Genomic DNA, 12,453 nt, shown 5'->3' with positions numbered 1-12,453 from the left:
TTAAAAGAGTCCAGGTGCTAAACTGATATGATAAATGAGCCCCTGAACTGATGAGCAGCTGAAATCCTGTATCAAACAAGAACAGAAAAACATTTCACTTTCTAAACTACAGCAGTGTCTCCTCAGTTCACAAACGCTTACAGAGTGTTGTTAAAGAAGAGGTGATGAAACACAGTGGTAAACAGGCCCCCGTCCCAACTTTTTAATGCCGTGTTGTTGGCATCAAATTCAAAATGGGCATATATTTTTCAAAAAACAATAAAATTTCTCAGTTTTAACATTTGATTTGTTGTCTTTGTTCTATTTTCAATGAAACATAGGGATTACATGATTTGCACATTATTGAATTTTGTTTTTATTTACATTTTGCACAGCGTCCCTTTTTTTGGAAATAGGGTTGTAAAACTTTCCAATCATAAAGTTTCAATGACTGATCAGGCCTGGTTTCTGTCTCTACTGTATAAAATCAAGAGGAGAAAAACATAAAAGTAAAACCACTTTAGCTGCGACAGACTGTAGGTGCTTTGCCTTCTCTATTTTCAATAACTGAGGACAGCTAAATAGAACCATTATCTGTCAATTCATGTTCGATTTCTCGTCATGATGTTTCATAGAGTTCGGGAATTACTTTGCAGCTGAAATGTGTGCGGGAGGTGGCACTAAAGACCACCGCACAGCGGACATGCCGCACAGCAGAGCGCAGCGTCACGTAGCAGAGCGATCCTATAGAACGGCAGCAAAGAGAACCGCTAAACCGCCAGGTTCAAGTTCATTTTTACACTCTACAGGTATAAACTGAATGAAATAAGGTGTTCAGCATCACTCGTCACGCTCAGCATCTGCTTACTGCCTCTACGCAGACTGTCTGTTTACACGTTAGCTAATGTTAGCTGAGGTAACTTAGCATTAGCATCTGTCTGTTTACCTAAAAGCCTGGCTGTCGGAGTTGCGAGCACTGTGGCACGTCGACTCGGAGTTCCTGCGCTGGTGTGTTTGTGAAAACAAGCTTTTTAATTTTTGGACGCTGCACGACATGAGGCGGCTTGTCCAGTGTGAGGTGGACTTAACTTCTCTCTGTGTCGCTGGCAGTGGTGGACGAAGTACACAAACATGTACTTGAGTTAAAGTAGAGACACCCAAGGTAAAATATTACTCCAGTAAAAGTAGAAGTTCCTCCCTTTAGACCTCCACTTGAGTAAAAGCACAAAAGTATTTGCCTTCAAATGTACTTAAGTATCAAAAGTAAAAGTACTAAAAGATTAATTATGGCTTTAATGTCCTATTATCATTTTTATAACAAGACTCGCTTCATTAACTCATTTTAGGTGAAAATACTCCAGTGTTTCTCTTGGTAAACCAGTCTTTTAATAGAGTCATTAATTAGTGACGCTGATGTCTATTAAAATTATCATCAGCACAAAACACTGAAGGCAAACAGTTTCCATCAGGCAGAACTGAGTGGCTCTGAAATCACTTTTTACAAACAAGCAAAGTTTCAGTTTAAGATTCATTTACAAGTTTAAGTTTGATAAAAACTTTAAACTCAGGTTCACAAATGAGTTTCCTTTACTAAACTGCATCTGTAGGTCTCTGTTCATAAACATAAACTAGCCTAAACTAATTTACTATAAAATGAAATGTGTTTGTATAAATTCAGAAAAAAGACACGTCAGTCACAACTGCATATGTGTACATATTTCTATATTGTGGTCTGTTTACACAAAGTTGGGTTAGTTCATCATTTATGTTGAATAGACTCTCCCAAAATTTTATGCTGCTGCACTGACGTTGAACCGTGTGCTGCACTGGGTCGGTATGACCAACAGGTCAAAACAAGCTCAACACAAAGTGACCGCTGTGCTCTGATTGGTGTTTTTGCTTCGCGCTTCTTTCATTTTGACGTTATGTTTTTATACACACATAAACCAAAAGGAACGACAGATTTCTCATAATGTAGTGGAGTAAAAAGTCAGATATTTGACTCTGAAATGTAGTGGAGTGAAAGTAAAAAGTCGCCCAAAACTTCGGTAAAGTACAAATACACGAAAGAACTACTGAAGTACAGTACCGAGTCACATTTACTTCGTTACTGTCCACCACTGGTCGCTGGCACTCACCATTGTCATGATGGAGCTGAGAGAATATTTGTTTTTACTTCCCGCTCTCTTCTACAGCTCGTATTTGCATATCCAGGGAAATTCTAATCAGCTCCAGAGATGCTCTGTGGATCTGAATGCACAGCATGTGTGCAGTCTGCAGCGCAATAAGCAAGTTTTGGAAATTATAGTAAAATAAGAGTCATATCGAAATACCGCGGTTCATGTGAGTGTATTTAACCGTAGCGGGTGTACCCTATATGGAATTCTTTGTTTTGGGATGTCATGAAAAATAACATTTATTCATCTACCTATTCAGCAAGCAGAAGTTTAGCTCCACCCACTCTCACTGAAGTTATAAGGAGTGTTTCAGCCTCGATTGATTTTTGGCACAGCCAATCAAAAGAGAGCTCAGTCTTAAGGGGACAGTATTCTAAGTCATTTTCAGGGACAAAGATAAGCTGGAAAATGATCATGCAGAAATGAACTGTAACTGTTTTGGGACATAAAAACACACAAATGTAAAAAGAGGGATTGAAATAAAATACAAGAAAAATATAGAATAGGAGCCCTTTAAGTTAAAGGTGAGCGATATGGAGACAATTTAATATCATGATACTTAAAGACATTTTTACGATATGCAGGATGTGCATCACAATAAATGCACCAGTGAGTCACTAGCGTCACATTTTAAAAAGGATATGAGAAAATTTGAAAGTTTTATTTTGCAATAAAACTGAAGCTCAAACTCAAACGCACAATTAGATTAAGGCTCAAGAAAATATTAAGGCTCGGGATTAAGCTTGAACTGAAGCTCAAGATCCAACTAAATTCAAACTAAAGATCAATATGAAACTCAGACTAATGCTGAGCATTAAGCTTGAACCAAAGCTCAAGATCAAACTCAAGCACAAGCTCAAACTTAAGTTCAAGATCAAACTCAAGTTTAAACTAAAACTCAAGGTCAAGCTCAAACTCGAACTAAAGTTCAATACCAAACTCAAACTCAAGCACAAGATCAAACTAAAGTTCAAACTCAAGCACAAGATCAAACTTAAGCTCAACATCAAACTTAAACTAAAGCTCAGCATTAAGCTTGAACCAAAGCTCAAGATCAAACTCAAGTTCAAACTCAAGCTCAAACTTAAGCTGGAGGTCAAACTCAAACTAAACCTCAATATCAAATTCAAACTAAAGCTCAAGATTAAACTAAAACTAAAGCTCAATATCAAACTCAAGTTCAAACTCCAGTTCAAACTCAAGCACAAAGTCAAACTTAAGCTCAAGATCAAATTAAAGCTCAAGATCAAAATCAAGTTCAAACTCAAGCACAAGATCAAACAAACTCAATATCAAACTCAAACTAATGCTCAGGATTAAGCTTGAACCAAAGCTCAAGATCAAACTCAAGTTTAGACTCAGGCTCAAACTTAAGCTTGAGATCAAACTCAAGTTCAAACTCAAGCACAAGCTCAAACTTAAGCTCAAGATCAAGCTCAAGTTCAAACTCAAGCTCAAGATCAAACTAATGCTCAGCATTAAGCTTGAACCAAAGGTCAAGATCAAGCTCAAGTTCAAACTCAAGCTCAAGATCAAACTAATGCTCAGCATTAAGCTTGAACCAAAGGTCAAGTTCAAACTCAAGCACAAACTCAAACTTAAGCTCAAGATCAAATTAAAGATCAAATTCAAACTCAAATTAAAGCCAAAATTCAATCTCATTCTCAAACTTCAGCCTATCTTAAGTTCAACATCTATATTTCTTTAATAATTTGTGTCTTTTATTATTATTTTTATGCTGTTGTGCTTTTATGCATCCTGAGTTGCCTTGTGTATGAAATATGCTATATACATATAAGTATAAAGCTTGGCTTACTTATACAAGTGAGTATGGACAGCTTGGTGAGGTAAGTGACTACACCACCGGAGTCTATCCGGGGGCGGGGCAGCGAGTAGTAAACAAACCAGCTGCAGCGACAGTGAATAAACACTCCTAACGAGCGCGCCGGGCAGCTGCCCAGGTCACCTGTGTCCACTTCAGCATCACAGACACTCACCCGCTTGTTCTTCTTCGAGTAGGTTTTCTTCAGCAGCCGCTCCTTCACTCGCTCCTGCGTCCGCTCCATGCTGGACGGCAGGTCAGTGAATACACTGTCGTCCAGCTCAGGGGTCACCTCCTCCTCTTCCTCCTCCTCCTTCTCCTCCTTCTGTCTTTTAACAACAGCCGTCTCCCATCGGTCCTTCCGGCCGGGCAGCTTCAGTCCATTTCTCTGCTGAGAGAAGAGGAGAGGAAGGTCAGTTATTCAGTGGGTGAAGGAGAGACGGTGAACGGCATCACGGCCGGTCAGACGCAGCATTTACAATAGATACACTGAGAGAAGAACGCATTAGGCCTGAGTTTATATACACTGTGTGGCCGAACGTTTGTACAGCAGCCCATCCAGCACAGTGTCTCCCCTTTAAAGATAAACACTAAAGATGAGCTGCCCGACCCGAATGATACAGACGATAATGATACAGGTCTAAAATTTGCTTCAATCCAAATTTTCAATCTATATTGAAACGTAAAGATTCACAGAATTCAGAATTTTGGTATCTAAATCCTCAGTTTTGGCCCCAAATTTTCAATCTATATTCAATTCAATTTCCAATCTATTTTCAAATGCAAAGATGCAATAAAATCTAAATTTGGTATATAAATTCTGACTTTCAGTCCCAAATCTTCAATCTGTTTACAAATGCAGAGATGCATTAAAGTCTAAATTTAGTATCTAAATTTTCAATTTTGGCCCTAAATCTTCAATACATATTGAAATGTAAAGATCCAATAAATTCAGAATTTGCTATCTAAATTGAATCTGAATCTCTGTCCCAAATATTCAACCTATTTTCAAATGAAACGATGCAATAAAGTCTACATTTGGTATCTAAATTCAGAATTTTGGTCCCAAATCTTCAATCTACTTTCAAATGCAAAGATGTATTGAATTCAGAATTTGGTATCTAAATTCTCAGTTTTGGTCCCAAATTGTCAATCTATATTCAAATGTAAAGATCTAATAAATTCAGAATTTAGTATCTAAACTCTGAATCTCAGTCCCAAATCTTCAATCCATTGTCAAATTTAAAAATGCACTGAAGTCTAAATTTGGTATCTAAATTCTCAGTTTCAGTCCTAAATCTTCCATCTATTTTCAAATGTAAAGCTACACTAAATTCCTATATTCCTACAATGTAGGTTCTCTGGTGGTTCTGGATAGTAAATAAAATGTCTATATCTGTGTTGTAGTCATGGCGACCCCTGGTTCCTATCACCACCACTGTAAAGACATCTGAACCATTTCACACCAAACCACTCTGAATCTCTCTGATTACATCTCACACACTGGATTATGGGGGAGTTTTGAAAAGCAGTGGTTCGGTCACAGGGCTTTCTACAGTGTTCTGTGATCATCCTGACCAATCAGAGCTCCAGACGCCTTTCTGTGGGTGTTTTGATGAATCAACATGTTCAGCTAATCTGACAGAAGTCTATTATTTCAATTAAAATAATGCAGCGTGATCTTTACCCACGAGCTTTGCTGATGCACTGATGTTGTTTTGATGTACTGCAATCACAATATGTCAAAGTCTCATTGGCTTTAGAAGCTTAGAAAGAAGAACTCATGCTTCATTTTGACATCTAAATCTCTCTCTCTCTCTCTCTCTCTGCCTCACACTCACTCACTCACTCAGACACTCAGAGGCAGCACATTAATCACTCATCTCTCAGGAGGACTGAAGGCTGAAGCTTCTCCTCATGCTGTCCATTACGGCTCTTCTGATCAGAGGAAAGTAGAACAAAGACTAAACGATGCAAAGGCAGAATAAAGACCTCGGCTGATGCCAGCAGGACTCCCACTCTCAAATCATGCCAGCGAACCAGCAGTACAGCCAGAATATCAGTGTGGTGGGGCTGGTAAAAGGTTGAGGGGCCCAGCTAGCAGTGCCAGGGTAGATACTCAAAAAAGGTAATTAATTACAAATTACTAACTTCTTTTTTTCTAAATATGATGAGATCACTTTACTCATTAATCTCACTGCTCATTCCTGTACCTCTGAGTTACTCTCTAATACCCAAACACGTCTGTACCAGCTACATTAAAGCTCAACCTCAAACTTAAACTCAGACTCAAGCTGACATTCAAGCTCAAACTAAAGTGAATAAAGTGTAAATGTTACAGAGCTGATAGTGAATAAAGTGTAAATATTACAGAGCTGATAGTGAATAAAGTGTAAATGTTACAGAGCTGATGGTGAATAAAGTGTAAACATTACAGAGCTGATAGTGAATAAAGTGTAAATATTACAGAGCTGATAGTGAATAAAGTGTAAACGTTACAGAGCTGATAGTGAATAAAGTGTAAATGTTACAGAGCTGACAGTGACTAAAGTGTAAACGTTACAGAGCTGACAGTGAATAAAGTGTAAATATTACAGAGCTGACAGTGACTAAAGTGTAAACGTTACAGAGCTGACAGTGAATAAAGTGTAAATGTTACAGAGCTGACAGTGACTAAAGTGTAAACGTTACAGAGCTGACAGTGACTAAAGTGTAAACGTTACAGAGTTGACAGTGAATAGTGTAAACGTTACAGAGCTGACAGTGACTAAAGTGTAAACGTTACAGAGCTGACAGTGAATAAAGTGTAAATATTACAGAGCTGACAGTGACTAAAGTGTAAACGTTACAGAGCTGACAGTGAATAAAGTGTAAATGTTACAGAGCTGACAGTGACTAAAGTGTAAACGTTACAGAGCTGACAGTGAATAAAGTGTAAATATTACAGAGCTGACAGTTACTAAAGTGTAAACGTTACAGAGCTGACAGTGAATAAAGTGTAAATGTTACAGAGCTGACAGTGACTAAAGTGTAAACGTTACAGAGCTGACAGTGAATAAAGTGTAAATATTACAGAGCTGACAGTGACTAAAGTGTAAACGTTACAGAGCTGACAGTGAATAAAGTGTAAATGTTACAGAGCTGACAGTGACTAAAGTGTAAACGTTACAGAGCTGACAGTGAATAAAGTGTAAACATTACAGAGCTGACAGTGAATAAAGTGTATATTTTACAGAGCTCAAGCTCAAACTAAAGCTCAAGATCAAAACTAAATTCAAATTCAACTTCAATTCAATTCATTTCAAACTTAAATTGAACTTCGAGCTCAGACTCAAGCTTAAATTCAAGCTCAAATTCAAACTCAAGCTTAAATTCAAGCTCAAATTCAAACTCAAGCTTAAATTCAAGCTCAAATTCAAACTCAAGCTTAAATTCAAGCTCAAATTCAAACTCAAGCTTAAACTTAAGCTCAAATTCAAACTCAAGCTTAAATTCAAGCTCAAATTCAAACTCAAGCTTAAATTCAAGCTCAAATTCAAACTCAAGCTTAAATTCAAGCTCAAATTCAAACTCAAGCTTAAACTTAAGCTCAAATTCAAACTCAAGCTTAAATTCAAGCTCAAATTCAAACTCAAGCTTAAATTCAAGCTCAAATTCAAACTCAAGCTTAAACTTAAGCTCAAATTCAAACTCAAGCTTAAATTCAAGCTCAAATTCAAACTCAAGCTTAAACTTAAGCTCAAATTCAAACAAGCTTAAACTTAAGCTCAAATTCAAACAAGCTTAAACTTAAGCTCAAATTCAAGCTCAAGCTCCAACTAAAGCTCACTGAGATCTTTATCCATCTCTTTCAGACTTCAGGTTTCTACAGTGCCAGTAAAATGCTACTTCATTGTTTAAAAAATGCAACCAGAATGCTGATTTAGCAACACGAGCAAGAACAGATTTTGACCAGAATAGCCGACCACTTCATTATACAACCGTGCAGATTTTAAACGGTGCGTGTCACTGATACATGGAGAGAAAATTAGCCTATTGATTCATTGTGCACCTCACAGGAAGCCTAACTGACCTGCTGATGACTAAAAGAAGTCCCATAGTCGAAGCCCCAGGAACGGCTGCTTTACTGTACGGATCGCATTTCCTGCCTTTGCCGTCGTCTCACTGCAGCGAACGTAAATCTCAGGTGTTAAAAAGTCTGTTTTACTGCTCAGCATCTTCACAGGAACTGCCAATAAGTGCTGCGCAGCATTGTTAGCCAATACAGCACCATCCAATTACAGCCAATATGTTGATTTTTTGCATGCTATAATTAAACAAACTACCAAAAACAACCCACAGCTGAACGGCCCTCTCGCACGACAAACACATCTTCAGATGGAGTGTTTCATTTTACTGCATCAAGAAGTTCAAACGAGGGGAAAATGAGTTTTGCTGAGTTTGTACGCTGTAAAGATGGGAACGTCACAGCTGTTTAAAATTAAAATGCAGTGCACTGACAACTGATTCCAGCTCTTTTCAGTGTCAGTCAGTGAGATATTTTATTCTAATTAAGAAAAAAAATACATTATGTTATTAAAGATCTATCAAGACATTACGGTAAGAAATGGCTGTCCAGCAAACAGGCTGACAGTCCAAACTAAGAAAAACTGCTGGTACAAATTTGCTTCAAATGTATGTATTGTGATATATTTGTAGGCGAAGCCTGGAGAGGTCAGCTGGCTTCCGCAGAGCCTGAACCTTTCCGGACATCTGAGAGAAAATCTGTCCATTTTTCAGAGTTATCTGCTCCACTGCTCGGTGAAACAGATGTAAATAAATCCACATTCTTGGCTGGCTTGTCTGTCGACCTGGGATATACCGAAGGAAACACAACGCAGCAAAAAACGGAAAGCAAATATCTGACACCATCTGGAAAGCTTTTGGTGTGGACAGTTGGCAAAGCTTTGGTCATGTGGAGAGCATTACAGTTTGAATGAGAGGGAGAGAGAGAGAGAGAGAGAGAGAGAGATATGCAAACATAAAGGGAGAAAGGTGCAATATTTTTGACTGTTCTCACTTGGCATTAATGTATTGTCCCAGTCCAAAGAAAAACAAGTGTCTCAATTTTTAATGATTTTTTTAGAATTTGAACAGCCTTTACATCGTGTGAAAACCTCATGAATACGAGAAACGTTCTTCTTGAATTGTTGCACTATTTGATGGTGCAGTCTTTCACAGAGTGGTGAACCCCTCCTCATCTCTACTTCTGAAAGACTCCGCCTCTCTGAGATGCTCTTTATACCCAATCATGTTACTGACCTGTTGTCAATCAACCACCAAGGTTTTTTTAGCATTACACAACTTTACCAGCCTTTTGTTCCACCATCCCAACTTTTTCGGAACGTGTTGTTGGCATGAAATTCAAAATATGCAAATATTTTTCAAAAAACAATAACATTTCTCAGTCTCTTTGTACTATTTTCAATTAAATGTAATGTTTAAATGATTTGCACATCATTGCATTTTGTTTTCATTTACATTTCGCACAGCATCCCAACTTTTTTGGGAATGGGGTTGTAGAAATATCGACTACATTTAAGATCATTTCACTTGACAAGATACCAGTTTTTTGCAGTGTGTGTTGATTTCTGATATCACTCTGTTTGGAGTCTCTGAAAAACCTCCGTTTGGAGGGTCATGTTGCCCAAACACTTCGCCCCACCCATCTATCTCAACAAGGACCCTCCAAAACGGAGAGGTAGGGCTAAGTGGTAGGGGCGAGGGGTGAAATGGAATTGGACCTTAGTCCAGACCGCAGCCATAAAGCTCAGACTCAACACTGGGGACAGTGAGAGGGACAGTGAATTATGCAGGAATTTTAAAAAGTTGGTGGAATTCCCCTGTAACAGCCAGCCACAGCTTGAAGCAGGTGTGGGATGATTTAGACATGCGGTTAGCACAGTGCTAATTCCTAATAAGGATCCGTTACTGGTTAGCTACAGCAGCTCCAGTGCCGAATTTTATTTTATTTTATTTTTTACTGAACTCCCTTTAATCTCTATGAGCCTCGCAGAGCACAGACAGCAGAGACGGCACTGCAGAGCACATTTCTACAGCACTTCTCGCTCCTTTTGAGGTGAATTATTTAACAGACTGCAGAGCTGAGCTGGAATCAGCGAGCTTATGTTAATAGGACGGAGGAAAAAACGTGAACAGCAGCGGCACATCTGCACTGTCAGCGAGGGGGATGAAACGGGCCTCACACAGAGAGAGAAATCAGATGACTGACAGCTTCCAGCTGCGTTCTGACACTCACACGAGTCATTACAAGACAATAACAGGTCTTACTTAAGGGAAAATCCACCAATTTTTCAAAATTTCTGCCTAATTGAGTGTGTGAGATGTAATCAGAGTGGTTTGGTGTGAAATGGTTCAGATGTCTTTACAGTGGTGGTGATAGGAACCAGGGGTCGCCATGACTACAACACTAATATAGATATTTTATCTAATATCCTGGGGCCGGATTCAAGAAAGTGGCTTAAGAAAGGAAATCGTTTTAAATATATGTTTTTTCTTAACTTCATTCTTAAGATAAAAGTTACAAAATACAAGAATAACTTCTTAAAAATGATCTTTTCTTTTTTTTAACCTTTTTTTCTTAAGAATAAGTCTAAAAACAAGTGGTATTCTTGAAAATATTATGTTCTTAAATGTTTTCTCAATCTTACAACAGACTCCCACATGTCTTAGGTTGTAAGAGTTCACAATGCACTTATCTAAATTTATCAATTCATCTGCTCCCCGTCATCGTCTCGCTTTCAGCTGTCACCCCACAGTTATTTTCCAAGGGGTATTTATTTTCCTAATGGCTGTTTCTTCCTCCATCACCTCCAGTGCTTGTTTACTGAAACTGTTTAAACACTGTTTTTCCTCCACTTTCCTGTCTTTTGAACAGATTAAACTAAAAAACAGAAATAACAGTTAAAACAAATTCAAAATGTGTCTCGTGTTGTTTATGGTACAGGGTAAAACGCAACGTAGCTGACATAAGAAAACAACGAAGATTTTTTTAAGAAAATCTCAAGAAAACAATTCAGATTATTTTAAGAGAACATCTGAGAACTTTCATTTTCGAGAATTGCATTTAAGAACATTCTTAGGAACTTCTTAGTGTTTGTTTTAAGAACCTTCGCAAGTTTTTTCTTAAGAAACTTTTCGTGAATCCGGCTCCAGAACCACCAGAGAACCTACACGAGTCTTCTGAGTTTATATGAATGTTGATGATGGAAAATAGTGGAAAATCTGAAATAATAAGTTTTCTTTGGGGACTATTTTCCCTCACAGCGCCCTGCATGTATCCCTCCACCATGAATGGAGTTTAAGTTCTCTAAACTGTCATAAAACAGTGTCTCAGTCATCAGGCAGTGAATTCATAACCATTTCATGTAGGAACTTTCTGTGAGGGAGCTTTTAGAGGTGGACGTCTGGTTCCTATCACCACCACTGTGAACAGTTCTCTTGAATGACTTTGTATACATTTTAAATGAAATCAGTGCTTTTTTGTCTTGTTTGATCAACAGTAACATCAATCCTCCGTGCTGTGTGAGTGACAGAGCTGCTTCAAGTTAGCCAGCTGCTAAAAACAGCTAGCCTGGGAAGCTAGCATTCTCCCACTCTCCACTGCCTCACATACAGCATCCTCAGTTTACTGTGGTTTAAATCAGGGCTGTAACGAACATGAACCACTTCTTTCGTTCACTTTCGTTGTTTGTGAATGCACTAATACTAAAATATGACTGAGCGCTGTAACAGTGCTGTAGTTGAGAGGAGCAGACGTGATTTAACTCTGCTAAAGCTTGTTAGGATGTACAGAAAGAGGTGAGTTCGCTGTAGGACAGTACAGTTACGCCACTGATCTGGTCACTCAGACTCGGTCACAGGAGAACAGATCGCCGATCGCTCCACTCAGACAGGGAATATATAACTCCACATTTCAGACGTTGCTAAAGTATATTTTGCGCACTCATTATCCTTGCAGCAGAAAACACCACGGCTGAACGTGAAAGTGTGAGAATGCTTTATTATATTGAACATTTATCTAACATTTCTCATAGTTCTATCAAAGAAAGTTATATTGCGATAATTATCGTTATCGCTTTATTGCCCAGCCCTATTCATGGCTCTATACTGACCCATTTTCTTTACTAAAAATCTCTTGGAGAACCATCTTTTTTAAGTGTGTAAGCGGATGCATAGTGCCCTACAAACTGCTTTTTTGGACGTACTGAAAGTATTTTCATATGAAATATATGAAAAAGTGTGAACTTTGCACTATAGTTACATATTTGATACAAATATCAGACTATTTATACATAATAATCCATCCAAACAGGAGTCGCCCTTTTACAAAACATTACATTTTAGAGTGCAGGAAGTCTCTAAAGAGACTCTAACACACATTTACGCCTAGGTTTAAAAGCCTATCAGCTCAAA

At 38.3% G+C, this 12,453-nt stretch overlaps 1 protein-coding gene across 3 annotated transcripts in view; it reads right to left on the bottom strand.

The window, feature by feature from the left end:
• fbrsl1 (fibrosin-like 1) overlaps positions 1-12,453 on the bottom strand; it is a 511,912-nt gene that overhangs the window by 431,855 nt on the left and 67,604 nt on the right. For 2 of the 3 annotated variants that reach the window (XM_036599230.1, XM_036599232.1), the window contains exon 2: positions 4,154-4,369. In XM_036599230.1, coding sequence (XP_036455123.1) covers positions 4,154-4,369 — 216 coding nt within the window. The remainder of the gene's footprint in view (positions 1-4,153; positions 4,370-12,453) is intronic. The other variant, XM_036599231.1, reaches the window with a different exon arrangement.

Source organism: Colossoma macropomum, unplaced genomic scaffold (assembly GCF_904425465.1).
Source record: "Colossoma macropomum unplaced genomic scaffold, Colossoma_macropomum, whole genome shotgun sequence".
Lineage (NCBI taxonomy): Eukaryota > Metazoa > Chordata > Actinopteri > Characiformes > Serrasalmidae > Colossoma > Colossoma macropomum.
The sequence above is the reverse complement of the archived record's forward strand: the minus strand, read 5'-3'. Positions and strand labels throughout refer to the sequence as shown.